Source organism: Telmatherina bonti (genome assembly GCF_933228915.1).
Source record: "Telmatherina bonti genome assembly, chromosome: 8".
NCBI lineage: Eukaryota > Metazoa > Chordata > Actinopteri > Atheriniformes > Telmatherinidae > Telmatherina > Telmatherina bonti.
The window spans coordinates 32,916,634-32,942,125 of record NC_136626.1 but is presented as its reverse complement, the minus strand read 5'-3'; the positions used below and the strand labels follow the sequence as shown (position 1 = coordinate 32,942,125).

At 42.6% G+C, this 25,492-nt stretch overlaps 3 protein-coding genes across 6 annotated transcripts in view; 2 read left to right on the top strand and 1 right to left on the bottom strand.

Annotated features, from left to right (window-relative positions):
* The first annotated feature begins 242 nt into the window (after positions 1-242).
* On the top strand, positions 243-9,159 carry LOC306759217 (magnesium transporter NIPA2-like). 3 transcript variants are annotated; one of them, XM_079244776.1, is made up of 9 exons: positions 243-431; positions 554-601; positions 730-820; positions 2,430-2,587; positions 6,307-6,537; positions 6,906-6,962; positions 7,308-7,398; positions 7,916-8,076; positions 8,178-9,159. In XM_079244776.1, exons 1-9 carry the CDS (start codon positions 299-301, stop codon positions 8,825-8,827), a joined length of 1,620 nt encoding a protein of 539 aa, XP_079100902.1. In that variant the 5' UTR covers positions 243-298; the 3' UTR covers positions 8,828-9,159. The 3 variants fall into 3 exon arrangements, with proteins under 3 accessions (XP_079100902.1, XP_079100900.1, XP_079100901.1); XM_079244774.1 differs by lacking the exons at positions 243-431; positions 554-601; positions 730-820; positions 2,430-2,587 and adding an exon at positions 5,009-5,131; XM_079244775.1 differs by lacking the exons at positions 243-431; positions 554-601; positions 730-820; positions 2,430-2,587 and adding an exon at positions 6,191-6,202.
* Positions 9,160-9,319: 160 nt separating this feature from the next.
* The window catches only part of cyfip1 (cytoplasmic FMR1 interacting protein 1), a 41,654-nt gene continuing 25,481 nt past the window's right edge, over positions 9,320-25,492 (bottom strand). For both annotated transcript variants that reach the window (XM_079245476.1, XM_079245475.1), the window contains 12 exons: positions 22,894-23,002; positions 22,699-22,818; positions 22,406-22,605; positions 20,349-20,436; positions 16,795-16,938; positions 16,592-16,682; positions 16,293-16,423; positions 16,135-16,207; positions 13,858-13,952; positions 13,528-13,766; positions 13,300-13,447; positions 9,320-9,900 (listed from right to left, as the gene is read on the bottom strand). In XM_079245476.1, the coding sequence (XP_079101602.1) occupies positions 9,736-9,900; positions 13,300-13,447; positions 13,528-13,766; positions 13,858-13,952; positions 16,135-16,207; positions 16,293-16,423; positions 16,592-16,682; positions 16,795-16,938; positions 20,349-20,436; positions 22,406-22,605; positions 22,699-22,818; positions 22,894-23,002 (1,603 nt within the window). In that variant the 3' untranslated portion in view covers positions 9,320-9,735. The remainder of the gene's footprint in view (positions 9,901-13,299; positions 13,448-13,527; positions 13,767-13,857; positions 13,953-16,134; positions 16,208-16,292; positions 16,424-16,591; positions 16,683-16,794; positions 16,939-20,348; positions 20,437-22,405; positions 22,606-22,698; positions 22,819-22,893; positions 23,003-25,492) is intronic.
* Positions 19,281-19,901, top strand: fndc9 (fibronectin type III domain containing 9; the record flags this gene model as incomplete). Its single annotated transcript, XM_079245151.1, has 1 exon — positions 19,281-19,901. The coding sequence occupies one exon, from the start codon at positions 19,281-19,283 to the stop codon at positions 19,899-19,901; it is 621 nt and encodes a 206-aa protein (XP_079101277.1).

Here is a 25,492-nt window from a genome sequence, read left to right as displayed (position 1 = left end):
CGTAACTGGGTGACTAGGTGCGATAGATTTGTAGCGCCACAGCTCGCTCAGTTTCTTTCAGTGGAAGTTCACAGGGTGTAGGTTCGAATCCGCCCGCTCGTGCTGACCCGTGTATTAAAATGTGCTCTCTTTTGGATTCGAGGCGGGACATAGGAGGGGCGGGGTTTGCTCGCTTTAAGCTCATGTCTGTCCGCAAGGTGGTGTTGTGACTCTCTTTATACACAAACTATGGTTGTGACTCGACAGAAATCCCGGGACAAGATGTGACAATTCATTCCACAGTTTAATAACCACAAAAATGGCCGATGACTCATCAGTCCTTGGTCTTTCGTGCAAATATACGGGAATAATAATAGCTGTAATATCAAGTTTCATTAATGGGTCGACTTTTGTGCTTCAGAAGAAAGGGATACTGCGCTCTCGCGACAAAGGTGAGGAAGAAGAAGCAGTTTACTAAGTTATTATTACGTTTCCTAAAGGATATTCATATTAAGTGTATGGTTAGTTGAGTAAAGCAATGCTGACAACACAAACTGTCATTCATTTGCCGTAGGGACGCCATACCTCGGTGACGTCATATGGTGGAGTGGCACGCTGTGCAGTGAGTATCACGTCATCTGTCAGCTCCGGATCCTGAAAGTTGATCCACAATTTTGTACCATGTCCCCCAAATAGCCCTCATTTTTCTGCAAACTAAAGATCCAATGCTGTCATATATCTGTCTGTTAGTGATTATTGGTCAAATTGGGAATTTCCTTGCCTACAACGTGGCCCCTGCTGTGATAGTTACGCCTCTAGGAGCTCTTGGAGTTTTATTTGGGTAAGTTTCTGCCCAAATAAATTATTTGCTTCTTCCTCTGGATTAAGCTCTATATTGTTATATACATTAACCAGCTACTTGATCAGATACATCATGCTAGTAGTAGGGTGGATGCTCTTTTTCTTTTTTTTCTCCAGAAATGCTTTAATTATTAGTGGCATAGATTAAACAAGATGTTGGATACATTCCTGAAATTTTGCTCCATGTTGACATGAAACATCACACAGTTGATGCAAATCCATAAAGAGAATCTCCCGTTCCACCTCATCATGATGAGAATCTCCCGTTCCACCACATCACCATGAGAATCTCCCGTTCCACCTCATCATGATGCGAATCTCCCGTTCCACCTCATCACAATGAGAATCTCCCGTTCCACCTCATCATGATGAGAATCTCCCGTTCCACCTCATCACGATGAGAATCTCCCGTTCCACCTCATCGCCATGAGAATCTCCCGTTCCACCTCATCGCCATGAGAATCTCCCGTTCCACCTCATCGCCATGAGAATCTCCCGTTCCACCACATCATGATGAGAATCTCCCGTTCCACCTCATCATGATGAGAATCTCCTGTTCCACCTCATCATGATGAGAATCTCCTGTTCCACCACATCCCAAAGCTGCTCTGCTGGATGTAGATCTGGTGACTGTGGAGCCGTTGGAGGACAGTGAACTCATCGTCATGGTGGAGATGATGTGAGCTTTGTGACATGGTGCATCATCCTGCTGGAAGTTTCCATCAGAAGATGCTACACTGTGCTCAGAAAGGGATGGACATGGCCAGCAGCAGGACTCAGGTAGGCTGTGCTGGTTAAACCATATCATGTTGGTACTAAGGGGACCAAAGTGGGACCAGAAAATGTCTTCCCACACCATTACATCACCTACAGCCTGATGATGGATCCAAATTCTGATCCTACCATGTGAATGTGGAGCTGAACTGGAGACTCATCAGACCAGCAACGTTTCTCCATCTTCTATTGTCCAGTTCTGGTGAGTCTGTGTGAATTGTAGCCTCAGTTTCCTGTTCTTACTGACAGGAGGGAACCCGCTGTGGTCTTCTGGAGACCATCTGCTTCCAGGCTGGACGTGTTGTGTGTTCAGAGATGATGTTCTGCATATATTGGTTGGAACAAGTGCTTACTGGACTTCCTGATGTCTTTCCATCATCTCCAACCGGTCTGTTATGCGATTGGCTAATGAGATATTTGTGGGCTGATAAAGTGGTTGGTGTGTGCAGTTCATTGTGCTATGTAGATGAACAGACTACTACGACTATATGAGCTTGTCAGGTGATCACAGTGTGATATTTACTGACAAATATAACCTGTGGTAAAGATTTTTCTGTCATTCTTCCAGGAGAAACAGGAGGTTTTTCTTATCTCAGACACACTTGCTGATCAGGCTACTTTGCTCTCAGAGACATAGATCAGTGGTTAATTATTAATCTGTTTGTTCTAATTTTAAAAAACAAATATTCTTTATTTGAAACAGTTTTAATAACTTTTGCATGATGATTACGAAATATTCTAAGCCCTGAAATACAAGAGAGACATATTTCCAGGACTGTGTGTTTCATTACCAGGCTGTTCGTTTTGTGCTGTAGGGCTGTGCTGGCGTCTTGGGTCCTGGAGGAGCGTCTGAACATCCTGGGAAAGCTCGGCTGTTTATTATGTTGCTGTGGTTCTATTGTGCTCATCATTCATGCCCCTAAAGCAGAAGCAACATCTAGACTGGAGCTTGAGGAGAGGTTATCCGATCCAGGTGATAAAACAAGCATTGGTTTAGAACTTAACAACAACAGTAACCTGCCATGTCCTGAAGCATCATAACTAAACACATTCACTGCTTCATCCTGCAGTGTTTGTAACGTATGCCCTCTTGGTGGTCCTCCTGCTGATCATCCTAATCGTTTGGATCGCTCCGGCTCACGGCAAGACGAACATCATGGTGAACGTCGCCATCTGCTCCCTCTTAGGAAACTTCACCGTCCCGAGCAGCAAAGGACTTGGCCTGGTTGCCCCAGAGGCGTTTGGCGGAGGGCCCTTGAGCAGCAGGGCCCGGACTCTCTTCCTGGGCCTGCTAGGGACCCTGGCTGCCAGCATCCTGATCCAGTTCTACTTTATCAATAAAGCCTTGGAGAGCTTCAGCTCCAACATATTTGAAGCGATATACTACGTGACATTCACAACAAGCGTGATTTTTGCTTCTGCTCTTCTCTTTAAGGAGTGGACCACACTCACGTTAATTGACAGCCTGGCAATGCTCTGCGGTTTAACAACAGTGTTTACCGGCGTGGTGTTACTCCGCATCAGCCAGGAGGCTGTGATCACCTGGAAGAAGAAGAACGCACGTGAAAAGACTGATTGATTAAAATGCCTTCGTATTGACATGCGCAACGTTGCATTTCCTGTAAGACTGATTGTCTTTGTTGTTCCACCAGCTTAAGGGACCAAAACTACACTGCAAAAACTGAAATCTAAATAAAATTAAAATTCTTAAATTGAGTAGACATATGCTTAATTTTTAAAGGTAAGATAATTCTTAGTTTTTATGGCAGAGGATTCCTCTTGTTTTAAGAGTATTTTTACTTGTTTTGGAAAGTCTTAACAAGCCAAATTTTCTTGTACTGTTGGCAGATAATTTATCTGATTTTAAGCAACATTTACCTACTTTTTGTATTTTTTTTTCTTGTTTTTTAAGGCAGAGTTTTTGCAGTGTACATGTATTTTAACTTGTATTTTGCAATGAAAAGTACCAAATTATAAGCACATAATGCATTAATTTATTTTCTTACAAATACATTTCATGATATTTTTGTTTAAACTGAAGCACTACAGTAGTGTAACACTCAAACATGGACATAGGACCAACAGTTATTTTATTTTTGTAACCCATATTAGACGGGTAATTAAATGGGTTGTAAATAATTCGGTTTACTTTCCTCTGAAGTGTTTCCTACAGGATACTAATAGGAGCCTTAAATGTCCTCCCTTTGTCTCAGTGCCAGACTGTCTCAGTGGAGTCGCCTACACTTTGACTTATTCAGCAAGCCTTTGAATTATTCAAGGTCATTTCAGAAGCAGGCTCTTAACCACAGGAGCTGTATTGAAGATGAATATCAGCAGTGAGTCTTGTCAGATGACAGGATTTGTTATCTTTTCGTGATCTCAATCTGTTTGTTTATTAATGGTATGGGTTATGAATGTGTACTTCAATTTTTTAATAAGAAAATACCTTTCTAATCATGCTCAGCTCGTGCAATCTAATGTTTACAAGCTGTATAGGTCCTACTATTGAGTGGTTTGATAAATAGATTTGAAATGCATTAAACTGAATCAAATAAAATGAATTAGTAACTGCAATCTCGTGTAAGTATTTTGGTTTTCTTGTCATTTAATTGCCAATTATAAACCTAACAGAAAATCTAAGAAAATAGGTGTTGCTCAGTTATTTCTTTGTTGTAACTATGCTCCTCGGCAAGGCCGGATTATCCAATGGGCATTGTGGGCACAGGCGCAGGGGCCCACACCCACATGGGGCCCACATAGGGCAAACACCAGCAGTTTGGACATTACATAAAATTTAAATAAAAGCCACATAGCTACACTACTGTGTCTAGGGTATTGCCATTGGTACCATCGGCTGAGAGATGTTAGAAATGTCGTTTCGCAGTGTATCATTCACAATTTTCACAATGTTACTTTGGGGAAGGTGCCCCCTGAAACACTGGGCCCAGGGGCCTGTGCACTTTTATTCCGGCCCTGCTCCTCGGTAATACATTTTTTACTGTTTAAAAGCATCATTATTTGTCTTTTAAATTATGTCATATTTATAGGATAAGCAGCTGAGTCAAGTAAAAGATTTAACAACTTTTTCATGGCCACTTCATCACATATTTCTTCTACTTTTTCCACAAACGAATCCTCTTCACGAATGTGGCTCTATTTAATGTTCATATCTTGACTTTAGTGGAGGTTTTTCTTTTGTTTTGAATAATAACGACGAAAAGGCAGATTTATCTTATCAAATGTGGACATAAACACAGAGGTATCGAGTTCGCGCAGTCTGTAAATGATCTGTGTGCTTCTGGGTTTCAGCCTGCGGAGGGCACACAGTTCAACGGTCACGTCTCCTCTGACAAGCAGAAGAAGAGCCTCGCGGTGCGGCAGTCGTTAGGCGGATGCGGTCGGTGCTTGGCTGGACGTGATGGTTGTCAACAGAGCCGAGAAGCAGGGTTAGCTCGTAGCTATCCTCTACCTGCTGCCATTTCTCGTCTTGTCGGGAGGAAACCAGCTTTTTGGACAGGTAGTCAAACGTCAAGACTTCTCAATCACAATGTGCGCGCGACTTTCCCGTGCGTGGCACCTTGCTAGCCTGACGGCTAGCAGGCGTGCTAACGCAAGCTAACGTGCTTAGCAAGCGGCGCCAGTGCTGGTTATAAACGGAGAGGAAGGAGGTGTATGGCTGGTATGTTGACAGGCTACGGTCATGTGTAATTCTAAAACCTTGTACTGTCAGGTTAGCTAGTTAAAAATGTACCTGGTGTGACCAGGTTAAGGTGAAGCCGAGCGGCATTTCACTTCCTGGATTCCAAAGTATTGAAATAAGTCTATTTACATAGCAGGTGAGTTGCACAAGCCTTAAACAGCCAGACAACTTGTTTCCAATGCAGACAGTCATTCCGATGTGTTTGTAAGAGACCAGGCGGTAGTGGTCAGCTACTCTTCATCTTTTCTACTAATGGATTTTTCCCACTGGTCAAATGGTAGTTTCCCAGTGTGTAATGTCTCACGTGGAAGAGGTAGATTCTGTTTTAATGATTGTTATAAGAATGTGGCTTTTTCTGGGCATCCTTTTATCTCACGAATTTATTTAATTGTCGAATTGACGAGGAATTATTATCGTTAATTTTATTGATATTAATAATAGTTGTGATTATTATTTTCTTAATTAGTATGTATATATTAGGGCTTTGACGATATGCTTTTGTCCCAATTCGATTACGATTTTTTAGGTGTAGATTCGATTTAAATTGCGATTCTCACAATTCTTCAGTATTGCTAATTTTTGTAGATTCAAAACCAAAAAAATTTTTTTTGCTCGTCATTTTTGTTGATTTCAATGAGGAAAAAAACAACACAGTAGCCAGACCATCATTCTGCTGCTGTAATGCCCAAGAAGACATGTAAAAAGATCAATAAAAACAATAAAAGTGACAATTTTATAATGGATTATTTTTATTTAATTAAAAAAATCTATTTTTAAACCAAAAAAAAAAAAAAATCATTTTAAAATTGTGAAGCAAACAACAGATTTTTTGATTTGATTTTCCCACCCCTAGTATATACGTGTGTATATGCACAGATGTATGTATAGGTATGTACGTATACATTTCTTTTCTTATTTTCTTTCATTTGTTCAAAATAAATAAACTAAAAAAAATATGATAATATGATTTCTTGCCTTTTACTGTGTTTCAGGTGACTGGGTTGGCCAGAGCTGTACTTTTGGTCTGCATCTCCCCTGTTTGGTTGTAAATGTGACAAACCACATTAACACATCCAACCTCACTATGGGTCAAGATAGAGGGAAGTATGATTTTTATATTGGTCTAGGATTGGCCATCAGTTCCAGCATCTTCATCGGGGGCAGTTTTATCCTCAAGAAGAAGGGTCTTCTGAGACTTGCGTGGAAGGGATCGATGCGGGCAGGTACGGACCTTTTTCTGACAATCTAGCTCCCATCATATAAAACCACAAAGGACTGGTTGATCAACTTTCCCAGGTGTGTTGAGGTATTCTGCTTTAGATGTGCATCAATGAGAGACAACCATGAAACCAAACCAGTTGAACAAACGTGACTGTCCAGCTTTAAATTACAGACTTGTTTGGCTCTAAGTCTCTTGTTTAGGGTGTGTGTGTGTGTGTTTGAGTTGCTTGTAGTTTTCACACCTAGCAATCATTCACTTCTGCTCTTGTTAAAAGCAGCTGCAATCGGTGTGGTTGCACAATTCATATGTTGCTTAGTTGCAAGCATTATTAAAATGAGGATTGTGTTGTAATTATTGTTTTGTTTTCAGGCCAGGGTGGCCATGCATATCTAAAAGAATGGCTATGGTGGGCTGGTTTACTATCAAGTAAGTGACAAAACCTCTGCAGTTTCTCCAGATAAATTATATCAAGATTCTGTTTTTGTACATTTAGGGAACATATAAAGTCTTTCCTAAATAGGATGTCCTATAGCTCCTAACGTTGCTGTCAAACACATTAAAACCAATTTCATCCCAGTTAAAAGTCAGACGTCTTAATCTCCTCTTGCATCTAGTTACCAAACCCATGCTTAGGAGAGATATTCATGTAAATATTGTTGCAACACAGAGAGCTTCTGTACTGTGCTGCTGCCTTTGCTTATGTCTGGTTGAATTGCAACATAACTTTATTAAACTTTATTTGGAAGTAAGCTGTGTCTTCATCTTTTACAGTGGGTGCTGGAGAAGCAGCCAACTTTGCAGCGTATGCTTTTGCTCCTGCAACTCTGGTCACCCCTCTGGGAGCCCTCAGTGTGCTTGTCAGGTATTCCGTTAACTCACTACATGAGCTAAACTCCAAAATTGTGTAAATTTTGACCCAAAATGTTTCTTTTTCATCAGGGATGAGGTTCCTTATTTATTAAAGTTTTCAGTATACCCTAACAGTAATGGTCCGAGGGCACATTTAGTTTGTTTTAACCCTATAGAGCCCAACATGACTTATTGAATACAGTTTGAGACATTTTGCATCAGTTTATAGTAAAAACTTTGCTCAAATTCCTGTTGAGCACAATTTAGTACTTGTCTTCTGCCCCTACCAGAAAGACAAAGATTACAATATAATAATTTTAATATATTAAATAATAAATGGTAAATAAAGACCTCCATTTAAAAAAGAAAAATATGGACTTTTACAGCTTTTTCTTGGGTTTGGTTTTAAAGGGTTAATGAAAACAGTCCTGCACAAAACATGTGGCATTTCTTCATGCAAGCTGCATTGCAAAATGTTTGTGGTTCTGCCCGCATTTGTCAACGCGTTTCCATCACGGTTGTTTTTGCAGCGCGGTCCTGTCGTCATACTTCCTAACGGAGCGGTTAAACCTGCACGGGAAGCTCGGCTGCATGCTTAGCATCCTGGGTTCTACCACCATGGTGATTCACGCTCCGCAAGAAGAAGAAATCAGTAGCCTTGAGCACATGGCCCGGAAACTGGTTGACCCAGGTGAGGAAGAAATTCTGCTTTGTATTGAAACTAATAAAATGTTAAGCAGCTGGGAAAGGCTAGATAGGGTATTGACCCTCTGTTTTTTTTTCCCCCCACAGGATTTTTCATCTTCGCCACTCTTGTCGTCATCGTGGCTCTCATCTTCATTTTTGTCGTGGGTCCCCGCCACGGTCAGACCAACATCCTCGTGTACATCACCATCTGCTCAGTGATCGGCGCGCTCTCGGTGTCCTGCGTCAAAGGCCTGGGCATCGCCATCAAGGAAGCAATCGCAGGGAAAAGCGTAATGAGAAACCCACTGGCGTGGATCTTGCTGTTGGGTTTAGTGGGCTGCGTGAGCACCCAGATCAACTACCTTAACAAGGCTCTGGACATATTTAACACCTCGCTGGTGACGCCCATCTACTACGTGTTTTTCACCACATCTGTGCTCACCTGCTCTGCCATCCTCTTCAAAGAGTGGGAGCATATGGGCGCAGACGACATCATAGGCACCCTCAGTGGCTTCCTCACCATCATTGTGGGCATCTTCCTGCTACATGCCTTCAAAGACATTAGTGTCAGCTTGGCCACTCTTGCCGTGTCCATTAGGAAAGACGAACGCTCCTGTCCTACAGCCAACGGCGTGACCTCCCACAGCAGCTACGAACTGCTACGCAGCGACACCACGGGGGACATGGAGGACAGAGAAATGGGTTTACCATTTGATAGCGTCTCTAGAAGGAATGGCGCAATGACTTCATCATAGGATTTTTGTCTTTGACTCTACCATGGCATTGTTGTAGACATGGTTTAGGAGAACAATGAGACAATCAACTGAAGAGGGCGGCGTAGACAGACCAGTGGATTGTATTCGTTTTAATTTGCCTTACTTTTCTCTGAGTTCCAGTTTTGTCATGTTCGATATGAGAATTATTCCATTCCTCTGTAGCTCTGTAAATACTTTTTAAAAAAAGAAATGTTTTGTTATGTAAATGCATTTTCATGCACTGACTTACTTTCTATGGATCAAACGGAAAGTTTTAATATATATTCTGTATCAAGTTCTGCTGATGACATTTGATAATACATTCACTTTAATTTGGGTTTTGTGATACTTGAAAGTAATTTATGTTGAGTCATTCTGACTTTTTTTTGGGAGGGGGGGGGGTAGTTTTTACATGAAAAACTCTTGAGATGAAACAACAGATTTGTTATATTTATTGAATTAAAATGATTAAAACGTTTGAAACAAGGCACAGTGAATAAATGCTCAACATTAGTATGAACTTTTACTTTTCAGTTTCCTTTTAAAAGGTTTGGCATGCATATTCATCAACATCGTACAAATTTACTTTCACCCTTAAAATAGTTACTATGCACCCTTAACAATTCACCACTGCAAACTCTTAAATACTCCTGATCTGATAAAGCTCATTTCCCTCCCTAGTCTCCTTTCTGCAAGTATAAAACAAATAGTTCAAAACAGTGATATCTATTCTTCTCTGATAAGGCACAAGTGAATACACAAAACAAAATAAAGTGGTCCAACTTATTACATGTAATGGTCCTTTGCCAGCGTAGACCTGAAGGAAAACTAGGAGAAATATTTAGTGAATAGGCTGGTAATGCTAACAGTGTAGAACTCCACGCTGGTCCATGTAACTACGGCAAGCCTCAACTGCTGGCGAGCGACTGGTGTATTGGCGGCTGGAAGCATCGGACGTGTTCCACTGGCATGTTCTCTCCGTCTCCAGACTTCATGTACTTGTTCAGGATGGCAAAGATCTCATTGTTGAGGACTTGGAACTTGCGGATTCTGTCCACCATCTTCTTCAGAGGCTAACGAAACACAAAGTTCAACACTCAGTTATGCTCTTCCAGATGCAGCCTATTTTTCTGCCTCCTGTTTGAAATGACATGAAAGATGCATGAAGTTTATCTTTACGATTACAGGGGGTGTTTGTGTAACCTTGGACGTAAGATTACGACAGAAGCGTCAGAATCAAAATGTGTGTTACTGTGTCAGGAACACAGCCGAGATTGTAAATGGTTATCATGTTACCGTCAGCAAAAACCGAGGATAGCAGCCCAGTACGTCTAGGAATCAGTAAAGTCTTGAGTAAAAGCTTAAAAACAGGAACCTGAGCAGTTTTACAGATGTCTGATAAATATCTTGATGTGGATGATGATCAGTCAGAATCCAGCAGAGACCCCGAATTCACCTCAGAAACACCACGAGCATCCAGAAAGAAGTGAAGACTAATTTTATGTTAGGAGGAGTGAATGCTTCACTATAGAACACCCCTCATCTCCATGGGAACTAGCCGGAGCTTCATCTCCATGGAAACTAGCAGGACCTTCATCTCCATGGAAACTAGCAGGACCTTCATGATTCAGTTCAAACAAAAGCAGTCACAGGAGACGCATTAGCAGTTTGAGAGTTGGAGTAAAACTTTTCACCACTAAACAGCAGAAAAACAAAGCGGTTAAGATTTAGCCATGTTTTTGTTTGCTACTCTTTGGCTGCTAGCTCGTCGAGTTCCACAATGAGGAGATACGTTTCTGACCAGCCGTCTCTGCTTTCATGACATCTTGTTTGTTTGGAAAAATGATCAGAACAGTGATGTTCTCATGTTTTTCTTACATTCTCATATTACGGCTTTGGGTTTCAACTGTGTTTGGTTTGGATGCTAAATGCTTGTTGGAGTCTTTCAGCCGCTGTTGCTATGCTACATGCTAGCATTGCTTCTTTCTATAGTGCAGGGATGTCAAACTCCAGTCCTCGAGGGCCGGTTTCCGGCAGGATTTTGTTGTTTCCCTTGACCAACACAGCTGATTCAAATCAAATAGATCCAGCAGTTTCTTGTCAACCTATTCATGAATTACTGTCAGGTGTGTTGGCGCATGGAAACAACAAAAACCTCCAAGACACCGGCCCTCGAGGACTGGAGTTTGACACCTGTGCTATAGTGTGTGCAAAGATCCTCTGTACTGTTGTATCTTCTCTACATGGGGCTTTCATGACAAACAAGTGAATTATCTGAAACGTGAAGCTCAAATGTACATTTTCCTTTTTTTTTTTTTATAGTTTATGTTTATGCTAATGTTTTTGTCCACTTTTAGTTAATTTAGGGCCATTATTACTTGTAATGTTTGTCAGTTTAATATTAAGACCGCATAAGAAGACGGTCAACTCAACACAAAGGCTTGAAACGAGTAGACGTGTCGCTCTGCCCAGGGCCGGATTAAAAGGGCACAGGCCCCCGGGCCCAAAGTGTCCCACGGGCCCCCCTTTCCCACCGCAACATTGTGAAAATTGTGAATGATTCACTGTAAAAAGACATTTTTAACATCTCTCAGCCAGTGGTACCAATAGGAATACACTAGACACTGCTGTGTAACTATGTGGCTTTTATGTACATTTTGTTTCATGTCCAAACTGCTGGTGTTTGCCCAATGTGGGCCCACATGGGCCCCAAGTGGGAGTGGCTCCCTGGGCCCGCGTCCATAATGCCCATTGGATAATCCGGCCTTAGCTCTGCCCTGCTGAAGGAAATTTAACATGATCTGTTTAATCTAAACTAAGCGTTGTGAAGGCCTGTGTATGAGACTGTTAAATGGTTCCAGTGACGTCTCGTCCTTTCCCACTGGACACCACTTCCAGCTTTTATGTTATGCCCAGATGCTTTTCCCTGATGTTGAGCCATCTCTTTAACTTGTGAGTTCAACTATGTGACAGCTGAATTGATGGTGGTGAATTATTTATTTGGCTGTTATGCAAATGAAAGGTTTCAGGTAAAAGGGGATGGGGGAGCATCAAAAAGAGACAAAACAACATATCCTGGTAAAAAGATTAGTTTGACACAATTTTAAAACATCTTTATGGTGGGGGTGACAAACTTTGAGACGTGTCATCTTGTCAAAAAGAGACAAAACAACATATCTTGGTAAAAAGATAAATGTTGGTGGATTTATTATCTGATAAAAAAATGTTTGATTTGAATAAAACTACCAGAGGTGATTTAAGGAATTAAATAGGTGCCGAACGCTGCAAGTTCAATCTTTTTAAAGACTTATAAAAACACTGGATGGAGCTGCAGCATCTGGGAAATCTCTTTACTGTTAGCTTTTATGATAGACGCGAGGTTCTTAATGTGCCGTTATCTTGTGAGGGAAACAATGTGCAGCAACGGACTGATTGTTGAAATACAGCTGATAATCACTACATTAGATGGTGGTACAAATAAATTACAGTTATAATTAGGGCTGCTCGATTATGACAAAAATTATAATCACGATTATTTTGACTGAAATTGAGATCTCGATTATTTAACATAATTATCCAGTATTTTTAAATAACGCTGCACGTTGTGGTGTTCTTGACTCCGTGTCGTGCCTTATAACCGTCTAATTCACGGTTCCGAGTTGTTTAATCTGCTTTTACGCTTATATTAGGAACTATTTTACATTGGCCTCGATGTACATTTTATGCCAAACAACCGCTGTCAGACTGCAGCGTGTTTCTCTCATTCACCTGTTAAAAGACGGCTGATCTGGACCAGCTGATTAACGCGTTGCTGTGGTAACGCCCTGTAACGGAGGGACATTACAGTGTTTAACTCACCGAAGTATGTGTACGAAAATAATGCAGCCAGTTGTCACTGACAATGGTATAAACTATGTTTAGGTGAACTTCCACAACCTACTGCAGTTATTCTACATTGACCTGCAGCCGGAGCCGACTGAGACTGGCCGTCTGGGAGTGCTTTAGGACGGGAGAGGCTCCCGCTGCTCCTTCCTTACAGTAACTGCAGAACAATATGTGTCTTCAAGTCAGTCGCCAAAACACCAGAAAAGTCTCTAATAACTCCAGTAAAAGCTGCTAGATTTGTCGCTTTTAACAAAAAAAGTCTCCAGATTTAGCGAGAAAGTCTCCAAGTTGGCAACAGTGTCTGAATGAAAGCAAAGCGGCTGTGGGAGGAGTTTACAGCACAGTGCTGCAACGCCAGAGACGCTCGATTAGCAGCTGAAGACAGCAGGAGAGGAAACTGCAGAGAGAAAAATAATCACACACTTTTATTTTAATGATCGTTGAAAATCCAGATCGTAATTAAGATTAAAATCCGATTAATCGCCCAGCCCTAGTTATAATCATAAACTGCATGAGTAAGTTGTGGGTTGTGCATCTCAGAAAACTCCAAATCTGCGATGAAAAGGCGTCTCAGCACATCAACGTACCACACTCTTGATGACCTCGTCCTTTCCGTCGTGTTTCTGCACCTTAAGCAGGTGATAGCTGAAGTCAAGGATGTCAAAGCGTCTCTGTTGTCCCAGGAGGGCGATGATCATGCAGCCGGCCCAGTGGAGGCCATCTCCAAAGCACTGCCTGCGGGGGGAGCGGAGGGGGTAAAGATGTGATGCTTCAAATCTCAATTTTGATCCAGATGTGCGAGCTCATGCACTCACTCCACTGTGAACTCATGGGCTCCCACAGGGATGCAGTACACGAACTGCATGGCACTCCAGAGGCGGTGGAACTCCACGCACTCGTCCACGTGCATCACACCGTTACTAGGCAACGGGCCACGCCAGATCGGGTCGTCCAAGAAACCTCGCACGCGTGTGAGAATGACTTCGAACATGGACAGCCCGCAGCACAGCCTCTCTTTGGTCAGCAGGTCGCCCTCACGAGCGATGGCTATTTGCTAAAGGAGAGACAAGGTGGGGGAGAATACTCGCCGCTTGGTCGGGATCTGTAGCCAACGTTGAAGCACCACACTTTCCTGTTCGTCATACCTGTGGGGTTCCAAGACGCTCTATCAGTGGAACCATGTGCAGCGCAGTGTATTTAGCCTCCAAGCGCTTCATCTTGGCATCCAGGCGTTCTCCTTCTACACAGAAAGGAACAAAGCGGCGTTTAACCAAGCTCGTGGTACGACTAGATGCTTCACAGGTAGCCAGAGTCCAACTGGACTGTATGGACTTAAAGCGGATCTATGATGCTATTTCTAGTTTTCTGAGCTTTCTACAATGTTATAGTGTTGAATCAGACAGATGAGTGACACCGTTTCTTATCCCCAAAACGCATGTTTGAGTTTTCCAGCTCTCTCTAGGTTCGGTTTCCATGGCAATGAGTACAATTGGTTTTAGAGAGCTTTTTCTACTTTGAAACTTTAGTGACGTCCCGGTGGAGGGACTCAGTGATTGGTCATCTTCTCCAGGTTGTCCACGTTCACAAGAAGAAAGCCACGCCCACCTTCACTGGTTAGTATAACTACTCCTAACTATTGACCAATCAGACGCAGCCTTTGGTCGGAGCTTTCTCTGTCCACTTGTTTCTGGCAGAGGCTGATCTGAGAGGATCAATACAAAATAAATGAAGGGGTTTGTGGGAAAATACTTGATTATTTCTTACCCTTCTGGACTTGCATATTAAAATAAATTAGACTGAAATGTGCATCATAGAGACACTTTAAAGTGGAACTATTATGTACATTTCAGGCTAATTTATTTTTATTTCTGAGACCAGAAGGGCTGGGATTGATCGAGTTATTGTCACAAATGGCTTTATTTACTTCAGACCGACCCTCTCCGTAGGCTGTCAGATCAGCCTTCCGCATTAAGCCCCGCCTCCCGCCACTGCACTACATCGGGAGCGCGCACCGCACCTGCTTTCACCGTCATTGTAACATCTCATAAACAGAAGAATTAGGCGAATATAAACTCAATAAAAAAAACAAAATACAATGTCAACACATAGCATACAGCCCTACATGTTGGAACCTGAATCAGAGCCTGAAAACGAAGTGGAAAACAGCAACCCACAGCAAGGAATGCAGCAGGATGTCTCTCTTTGGTAAACTCACCAGCCATTGTTGGAAATAACTTTATCCCACGTTTTGCACACGCCTGATGTATTTGTACATGCTCTTGTTAACCAGTAGAAGGTAACCAATCACCGAACCTTATCCCCCGGGACGTCACAAGGATTTCCAAGTAGAAAAAACTCTCTAAAACGACGCATTTTTTCGTTGCCATGGAAACCGAACGGAGAGCGTGCTGGAACTCAAACTCAAACTCAAACATGCGTTTAGGTGATAAAAAACAGTGCCGTTCACATGTCTGATGAGGATTCAACACTGTAACACTGTAGAAAGCTCAGAAAACTCCAAATACCAGAATAGCAGCCCTTTAAGCTTTTTTCCATCTTTTTCCACCTCAAACAACAGTTTCCCTCCACATGTCCCACTTCCCTAACTCTCACATAGGTTGCAAAATGTGTATTAATCCAACTCTGAAATCTGAAAACGGAGATCATGACCCTTTCTCCCAGAAAAAAGATGGGTGGATAAACAGCTGGGAGGGGGGGGGGGAGACGAGCTAGAAAAAGAGGGTCAAGTTTGTCTGAAATGGCTCATTCCTCCATCTACAATAGCTGTATAAAACAGCATCACTGATCTCCACGTCGTAGCTTCACTTACATTTCTCACACTTATCCTCATTTTGTTTTGTGCTGAGATACATATAAAGGAGTGAGCCACACACTACAGATGGAAAACCTAACCCTAACACCACGCAGCTGTAAACTGTCCTGATGAGTACAATCAGGTCAGTTCGTTCCAAAGCCGACACTTCCTCTCTTTTATTCACACACTCTGATGACTGGCTACTTCCTGCGTAGATCAGCGCTTCCCAACCTGGAGTCTTTGATAAAAGGGTGCAGCGATGATCTCAGAAAATGGACGGCAAGGACATTGTTTTATATTAATGTTCAGGTTTTGTATTTTAGGAATGAAAATGACCCTGAAACTTTATGTCAGTGCAGTGGGGAAAACCTTCTCTTTCCAGTTGGTGGAGTTAAAGAAATCAAGGCTGTTTAGTCAAACTGCAACCTTGTAACATTAATATTGTCTGGAAAGCGCTTCTTTCTGGTAAAACCGACACATCCACTGCTGAGCTACAGCTTCCTTTATCCTCACTTTTACCTCTCACAATGGTGTCCTTCGTGTTTTATGTTCCCTGGGCCGCCCTTTGGTTGTTTCCTAAATGCTTTAGGAATAAACTGGTATTTACCTTTGACATGAACTCTGGGGAGAATGTTCTGGAAAGGCGCTGCGTGCAGCAAATCACAAACTTCTTCCTGCGACTTAAAGTAGCAAACGGCAGAGAAGCATTACAACCCGCCGGGTTAAACGGGCATGAAAAGATGTCGATCACATCGCGATCCGTACCAGACTTTGTTCACTCAGCAAGCAGAAGAGGATGGCGTTTCCCACCTCCCTCAGGTTCTGGAAACACACCGTCTTGAGTTCAGCGTACTCAACAATGTCCTTGAGTTGGTGGTGAAAGAATTCCAGGATGCCTGAAGAGAAATAAAGACCCTTAAACGTCCGTCAAAGCGGCAATTTGGCAGGTTCTGTAATGTCCCTTCCCCTCTCTGATCTAGAAACCTTTGTAAAACTGGATATTAATCTGAAGAACTGGATTTTGCGTCGTATGTTGACAGAGTTGCGGCTACGTTTTCACCCACCAGGGGAGCCATACTCGTGGCGTGGAAGTCTGCAGATCTTGGGCATCACCTCCATCAGGGTCTTCACATACTGCATTATGGTTCCCTGAAGCTGCACAAGGAAAGGAGACGATTATTCTCCAGCAATGACAATCCCGTCATCTTAACGTCAGTCTCATGTCTGGCCTCCCACACACACAGTCACCGCTCTCCATCACACTCACCAGGCTTTTGACGACCTTCAGCAGTTCCTCCATCACCACAGCGATGCCCTGATAGCCCAGCAGTCTGCACATGACTTTAATGTGTGGAGGGCCCACAAAGTTCCTGTAGGAGCTAAATATGCTGCTGTATGCCAGGTTCAATGTCTGCATGCAGAGGAAGATGGAAGAAAGCAAGAGGGTTTAGTATCTTTTCAGATAGTTTCACCATGCAGGATGCATCTGGAAGAAAAACCACTGGACATCCTTAAAGATGGGGTAGGTGATGTTGGGAAGCTAGCAGGATCTGAAAGTGACACCCTGTCTTGGCCCCTCCCCCTGCATTGGCCCCTCCCCCTGCATTGGCTCCTCCCCCTCTGGTTTTGCTCCTTGCGTGATCCAAGGCTTTTTTATCCGCAGCTTTTTCCACCAACGATTTTCTCTTTCTCGGCTGTTTAGCAGGAGGCAAATAAACCGAGCCGGGTCGGGAAATCCTTCCTGCATTTTCTCAGCCATGTTTGCCTTCAGAGTTTCTTCTTCACTACTTTGTATTTCCGTCCTAACACGCTGTTTATATGCAGGGTGTGGCTATCAGGTATGCGCTGCTGGAGAGGGAGGAGGGGAGCCGGGAGAAGAAGCTTATGAAATATAAGACATGAAGAACTTCATTTCGGTCTGAACGTTTGGATTGGTCAGAGTTTTTACAGATTTACAGTAAACTGAGGGGTCTAACTATATTTCTTATTGTTCATGATTACAACATATATAGACTACTATCAGGACGAGGAACCACTTCACCCAGAGTAAAAGTCTTGTCTGAGCAAGATTACCTACCCCAGCTATAATAAACAAACACATCAGGTTCCTTTTCTTAGAATTGTGACTTTAGTTATGTGTATGATGTGAGGAGAAGCTCCAACTTTCAGTCAGATTTTTAAGTTCTCTAAATAAGTTTGGGAGAAAATATAATGATGATGAAACTCATGTTGAGTGTTGAGACAATAAACACTAAATTTAATTGTAATCCTCTTAATCCAGTTTATCAGATCAGATTTTAGGCAAAAAAAAAGTTGAAAAGAAAACAGCTGCGGTCATCTGAGGGATAAAAAGAAATATACTCTGATGCATTCGATTTGTGAGGCGGCTTGTCATGTGGAGGCTGTGGCCTCAGGACGGCGGCTGAATAGAGTTACAGATAAACCAGATTTCATATGTCTGCATAGATGGAGAAAAAAACAAAACAGCTTTACAGAAACAAACGTCAGTGCAATAATACAACCATCCTCTGGGGACCATCGATGGCAAACGTCATGACAGCCTGCTGAGAGACTCTGCTGTGAAATAAACGGCTGGACAGATGGATGGAGCGACTGAACCACGTTTCATCTCCACCCCCATTAAAACCTCCTGACTACATACTCCAAACACGACACAGAAACGGAAAACCTTCTCTACAAGTTATGACCCATTTGGGTGCAGAGTGCAGAGGCGATTCCAGCGTGCTCTCCCCCCTGCTGGCAGAGCGCTGAAGCTGCTGCTCTAATCCGCCGACGCTCCCCTCCGCCGCGGCAGCAGCTGCGATAAAGACGCTGATCTCTGCTTCAGTCCTGCACAGCAGCACACAGCATCCAGCAGGGACAGCGGACCGGAGGGATGAATGACAGCAGCAAAGAATAATCCAAAACAAACCGTTCTCTGCACACTGGCATGGTCAGCGCGTTCCAGCATCATTTTCCCAGTAAGTCTCCCATTGTCATTATTCATACTTTAACCAAATGACCACTGGCAGATAATCGGTTTACATTACTGTTTATATTACATCTGTTAATGTTTCATGCATCCAGTACTAAACCTGCTGATAGATCTGAGCAAGCGTGAATAAAAATGTTCATAAAAATAGCAGTTTGTGTTGGACAACCAGTGGCTGAAACCACAAAAATCTTTTTTTTTCTTTTTTTTTTTTTGTTAAATTAAAGGAATTATTTTAAAGCTTAAGAAAAAAATAGCATCAACAACAGGAAGCAAAACGACAGAAACCAGTCGACATCTGCTTTCTGGTTGAAAACATGTTTTTTGTTTAGGAGAAAACTAAGTTTTTGGATCTCATAAAAACACACACACACACCGCTGGCAGTAAAACTAAAACCGTTCCTGAGCGTCTTAACAGCTTAGGGTTGACAGATCATCACCTGTCTCATAAGAGGTGACTCATAGCACAGATGAGCCTCTTCAGAACCCATCCTGCAATACGTAATCTGAACATCTGCACGCGCCCTCATCATCCTCTGAGTTCTGCCTGCATAATCCGTCCTACAATGCTTATTATACTCTGGTAATGTCTTTCTGCGTGATGTCATGCAGAAACTGGACGCTGAATTTGATTCATAATGTTTAATATTTGCAGCACGAGCTTCGTTAAAGACGATCTCATTGTCTCTTTTTCAGCTCATGTTGGCACTGTGAGTAAACCAGCTCTGTGATAAAGGAAGCGGGTTCGTTTGCTCTGAAAAATGGTGATCACCGTCTACAACGTCTCCTCCACATCAGCCAAGGTGAGCTGGCCGCCATCGCCCACCTGCCTGGACACCTTCTACAGCGTCATGTACGACCCCAACTGGAACAGCCTGATCATGGGCTACAAACGCAAAAGTTTCAAGCACGAGGAGCGAATTCCTGTCAGCCAGACCAGCACCCACCTGGCCAACCTCCTCCCTCAGACCGCGTACTTTCTGTGCGTGACGTGCCAGGCAGCCAATCCGGTGCGGGAGCAGTGCCAAGTCTTCAGCACCATGAGCGACAGCAACGAGGGCCACGACAGGGCCGGCTGGGAGCTCGCCGTGGGCGTCTGGCTGACCTGCTGCCTCTTGCTGCTGGTCATCGCCGGCATCCTGCTGTGGGGGTGTCTTCACAACACGTGTCCCTTCGCCGGGCGAGGCGTGGACGGCTGCCTCGTCGTGAGAAAATCCGCCCGCCCGGACATGTCCGGATCGGGGCATCTCTTCACGCCGCGAAGCAGCAGCGAGGACAGCATCAAGCGTGGCACCGTCATACAGCCGTCGCTCATGCCGCCGCAGACCACCAGCCACATCATCACCCAAGACCACATAATTACCCCGGACCATGAGAGCTGAGGTTGCTCACTAGGCTGGCTGATGGCGAGATCGGCAGTAATCAACTGGATTAAGGTCATGGCGGTATTGTTTTTCCCAGGCAGAGATGTCACCGAGCATTTTAACCCCATTTGTGTTTACAAGAAGATTTAAAACTGCATCACGTTAACCCGCACCCATAAGCTCCTCCATCACATGTCATCATTCTCTTATAAATAAGAAGCTCATGAAGGACTTTTTAACCTGTGTTCTTGTGATGAACTAGATATTTTTCATAGAGGGATTTCTCTCCTGTTTATTCTGCACGTAATTTAAGAAATTACTCACAATGTTTCCACAATAAAAGCTTTTCCACTTGTACTCTCTTCATACATGTGATGAACATGGTAAGCGTGTTTGACCCGCAGCAAGAAGCCCGGTCCACTCATGGAATAAAAGGGAGCGATGATGAGATGAAGATGTACTGACCTTTGACCCGAACAGATAGTGAGGTTGGGCGTTGGGAGGCTTATCTCGCTGGAACTCCTGAGAGAACGGCAGGATTGTGCGCACAAACCTGACCCCACAGAAGGAGATTATTCAAGCACATCATTGCAAACATGGTCATCAGAATACAACACACACACACACACACACACACACACACACACACACACACACACACACACACACACACACACACACACGAGGAAATGCTAGAGGCTATACAGATCCTTTCACACACTTGTGTGTGTTTATTTAACCTGATTTTCTATTAGCAGAACATGTTGTATTTAGAAATGAAACATTAATAACTGCTCTACTCAGTGACGTGCACGTCGCTAAACGATGCATGTAATAAAGCGTGAATTCCTCTTCCCAAAACGGGATGTGCTACAGCGTTTCCTCTCCTGTCATCACCATGCAAAGCTGCACACAGCTTTGCCTTTCTGCAGGTTAACTCATCTTTTATCGTTTTAACTAAATCTTCATGCAGACTTTCAGAAAAATCACATCAGATTTGCCCTCAACAGATATTCAATTCCAATTAATTCCAATTCCCAAAATGCAAAAAGGCCAATTCCACTGCTTTTCGTTGACTAAATTTCTAATATATATACTGCTTTTTTTTTTTTTTTTTTACTAAATTTCTAAACACACACACACACACACACACACACACACACACACACACACACACACACACACACACACATATATATATATATATGTGTGTGTGTGTGTGTGTGTGTGTGTGTGTGTATATGTGTGTGTGTGTCTTATTGATTCTTTACATCTGGATTATATTGTTTTACAAGGATGTAGATTCTTTAACAGTTTGTGATTTGTGAAGCCTTTATTCTATATATGAATATGTAAAAAAGAGCAAAGGGTTCAAAGACTCCATTAAACCAGGTTCTGCTCTAAACTACTATATCTAAACTCAGAACTGGACTGAATTATAACACAGAGGATGCAGATTCAGTAACAGTGTTTGATCTGGGAAACATTTATATTCCATTTGTGGAAATTAGGGATGTATGATGTTGGCTTTTTTCCTGTATATCGATTTTGTACAACACTAATTTCCTCTCCTGATATCAACCGATACCGAGTTGTGCCGAACAAACAAAACTATCTGGAAAGCTATACATGACATCTCTTATATTTAGTCATTTTGTGTTAGAAGAGTTCTACATATAACATGTGCATGTTGAGTCAAGGTTGTGTCATTTAAAAAGTAAAAACCAAAACAGATTATTTTTGATATTGCCGTTCAACGTGGATATCTGTGTATAATATGAATATGCTGATATTATTGGACATCTGTAGTAAAAATATGGGAAGGAGCATGTTGGGGATCAGTGGAATCGCCTTAATAGATGTGAAAATGGGAGGCTGTGAATCAGAAGCCAACTTCAGCGTTGTGCTTAGCATCTCCATGAAGTTGCAGGATGATAACACGTTCACAGGTTACTTCTGAGCCCCCCCACCCACTGTTCAGACTTCATTCCCCAACGCTGTTAAGCTCACAGTTCTCCACAGTAAATGGTCAGATGACAAACAAAAAACTAAACCTAAAAACAGTCATTTCTTAACATTAATTCACAGTTTCACATCATTTTTCCTTCATTTCAATATTCACCATCTAACTTGTTTTATGACTATAAAAGTTTTAGGAAAGTTGAGATATTTTTCTTCATTAGTTAATTTTATACGCTAAATGATTAGGAAGTGAACGAGTTGCTTCTTAGCCTGGGAAAAAAGCAGTGGTTTTACGTAGGAGCTTAGAGCAAAGTGAGACTCCTGAAGAGCAGGAAATGAGTTTAGGTAACTCAACACTGTAGCTCCGATCAGCTGGTTGAACACACTTCTATATTTGCATTTATTTGTTTAAAACCAAGCAGATCACTCTGAACTTCACCTCGTTTAGGTGAAATGCAGGTGAAATATGAAGACAAAAGTCATTTATTTGTCCGGCACATAGAAGAAACAACCAACATTGTCTTGTGCAGAAACTCTGAAAGCAGCCCAAACCAACACACCTGTTGGTGGAGCCGTTGTAGCAGTAGTTTGGCAGGAAGTCGTAGTTGAGCTCCCAGAAGACGTGCAGTGTAATCCTGCCGTAGGGAGCCGACACGTTGTGGTTGGCCTCGCGGAACATGGCGCTGAAGCTGTCCAGAGTCAGGAACTTGCTGAGGAGTTTGTGCGTCATGCGGTTGATGTCCAGAAGACCCTCCAGTTCCTGTTAACCAGTAAAACACAGGAAATTATCCTCACATTCGCACACTTTTAGAATATTATAAAGGTTATTATCACATAAACCGGCATGATGTACCATTATGGAGGTGAGGTCCTCGCTCTCGAAGCGGTTGATGGCCAGCTCCAGAGATCTGTGAAGAGCAGCTGAAACCCTCTGGGTGATGAGTCTGTTCAGGTCAATGGAGCGGCCGAGGAGCTAGCGTGCACAATCCGTTAGTGAAGGAGGGAATGCAAAGACTGAAACAAACCGAGCGAGTGGTGCAGGACATACCTGGACGTGCCGCTGCTTCAGCAGAGTCTCGTACCGGTTGGAGGCTGGCCAGGGGATGTTGGCACCTTGGTTCTTACAATCGGCTCTCAGACGCTTGTCAAGCAGAAGACTGATGTAAACAGAGAGACAACAGACTCGACGGGTAAGCCATTTAAAATGTTATGTTTTCTTCTATAAAGTGCAAAAAAAGAGAGAGATGATTTAGGCAACATACGATCATCAGATGGAGGCATTTTTTATTCAGAATTTACAGCTGGCTCAGCGTCTTTAATCCACCCTACAGTCCATGCCTGCATTTCTTGTCTTTTACAGCACAGTCATGGAAAAGCGGCAGGTCTGCAGGAAGTCTTGCAAACATCCTCTTTTTATATTTGTGCCACAGAAGGCCGTAATTTAGCTGACTTAGCTAAGAAAGTTTGTGGTTAAATGGAAAAAAAGCTGCCTAATTGTTTTGGTTTGTTTTTTTTTTTTTTTTAAATTGTCTTGAAATTACAATTTTTCTATTTACAGACAATAAAAAACTATTTGGCTGCTTGTTTTTCACTCAACCACAAATTGTTTAAGACCACCGTCATTTGAAGATGTCACTTGTTTATGTCACTTTGAATTTCCCCTCGGGTATGAAGAAAGCATACCTCGCTGATGAACTGTTTATGAGAACTAGTGGCTAAATACAAGGCAAGAAGCATCAACGAGTTTCTCTTCAACACTAAATCCTAATTAAAGAATAAATATTGGAGTAGTTAGAAGTCCAGGACTGATCTAGACCTGCACCCTTGTGCCAAGTCCAGACAAAGAAGTAAACGAGTGATACAAAGCGGTAACCCCGCTAAGAGAAATGTCCCAACGATTTTTCGTGATATAAAACTACGTTTCATACAGCTGACTGAGACTCATCCTGCAGACATGTAGAGTTTTAAAACATTTGTGTGAAGCCTAAAAACCACGCTGTAAATGTGCGCTGCTAAAAGATGAACTTTCTGTTCTCCTGCACTGTCGCAGCCAAACTGGTCAGACGTTCCACAAGGAAACGACGTTGCTTCCAAATGAAACAAAAACCAAATCTTGTCATGGTGCCCTCTCCGGTGTGTGGCGGTAGTGGGCGCGCCTACTTTCATGGCAACAGATTTTACGCCTGATCTTCATCTGACAATCAGCAGCGGCATATGTAAGGACAGCTCAGCCTTTCAGTCTTCGCCAGATTGTCGTTCACCAAGTGGTAACAGCTCTCAGCCGATTCAGTGTTTTGGTCTCTCATATCAACCAGGTCTAACCAGTTTTTCTAGTCTTGCTTAGAGGATCCTGCCTGCCTGCTGCCTGTCTCCCTACCAGCCCACCCGCCTGCTCGCTCGTCCGCTTGCCCTCCAGTCTCTTTGCCCAGGAGAATTACATTAAAACCTTTTCTTGCTCCAACCGTCTGCAATTGAATCCTTTTACCCCGATAACAAATCTCTACTTCTAAATACGTCCAAAGTCAAATTCTAACTGATGTCTCTCAGGAAATGATGCTGAACCTGAACAGGTTAGGGAGGTTAAACTGCTGGGAGTTCCTACTGATGAAGCACTCTGGTGGACATCTCGTATCGGAAACTCAGGCTACAGCGACATGATGTTTTGTTTTTAATCTGGAATTAATTATTCCAAATGAGGTCATTCCAAATGAAAGTATTCCCCTTCAAGTTTACATGGAAATGTTAATTCTAAATGGAGGTTTATATAAATAACACGTTAATCTGATTCTCCTTTAGATCTGGGAAGGGTTCTGATTGGCCGTTGTCACGGCAACAAGACGTAAACAAAGTCCACTTCCTGCTTCTTTTCTTTTCCTTTAAACTGTTGAACTTCACAAAATAAGAACTGACTTCGCCTTGAATTGGATTAAACAAGTTTCTTTCACATTTTCATGGTCATTTATGGTCATTTTTCATCTCTTTAAAGTGGATTTAACTTTTATTCAGAGTTAAAACTTGGATGTAAACATGGCCAATGTCATGAAGATGAGTAGGTGTTTTTCCAGTATGAGAAGAAGTGATTCAGTCTCCAGTCCGCACATCTGGATTATTATTATTATTATCATCATCATCATCATCATCATTATTATTATCATTATTATTATCATAATTATTATTATAATAATGGAACAGTCTGGTTCTCCGGATCTTATCAAGAAAAACTCCAATGAATCTGGAATAAAGCTGCTTGCCTTCGGAGCTCCACCACGGACAATGTGTCAGAAACCAGACCGTACTGGTTGATGATGAAAGAAAGGCTGACATGCAGTTTGAGCATGTTTTTAGGAACATATATATATACTGCATTTAAACCTATTCTGAACGATGAGTCCAGCTGATAATGGACACAAGAAGAGGCGCAGTGACAACGGCGATGTACCGAGTTTTGCAGAGCCGAACAGATTTCTACTTCAGCTTCTTTCACTGGGCAAGCAAAATGGTTTTAGATATAAAGTTGTTTTTAAGGAGGTAATTGTATCCTTTCTGAGTTTTTGACCCTCTTTTTGTTTTTGTTTGTTCTCTTGTTGTAAGTTTTTGGGTTCTTTGTACGACGTGTTTTAGGTGTTATTTTGTAATAATTCTAGGTT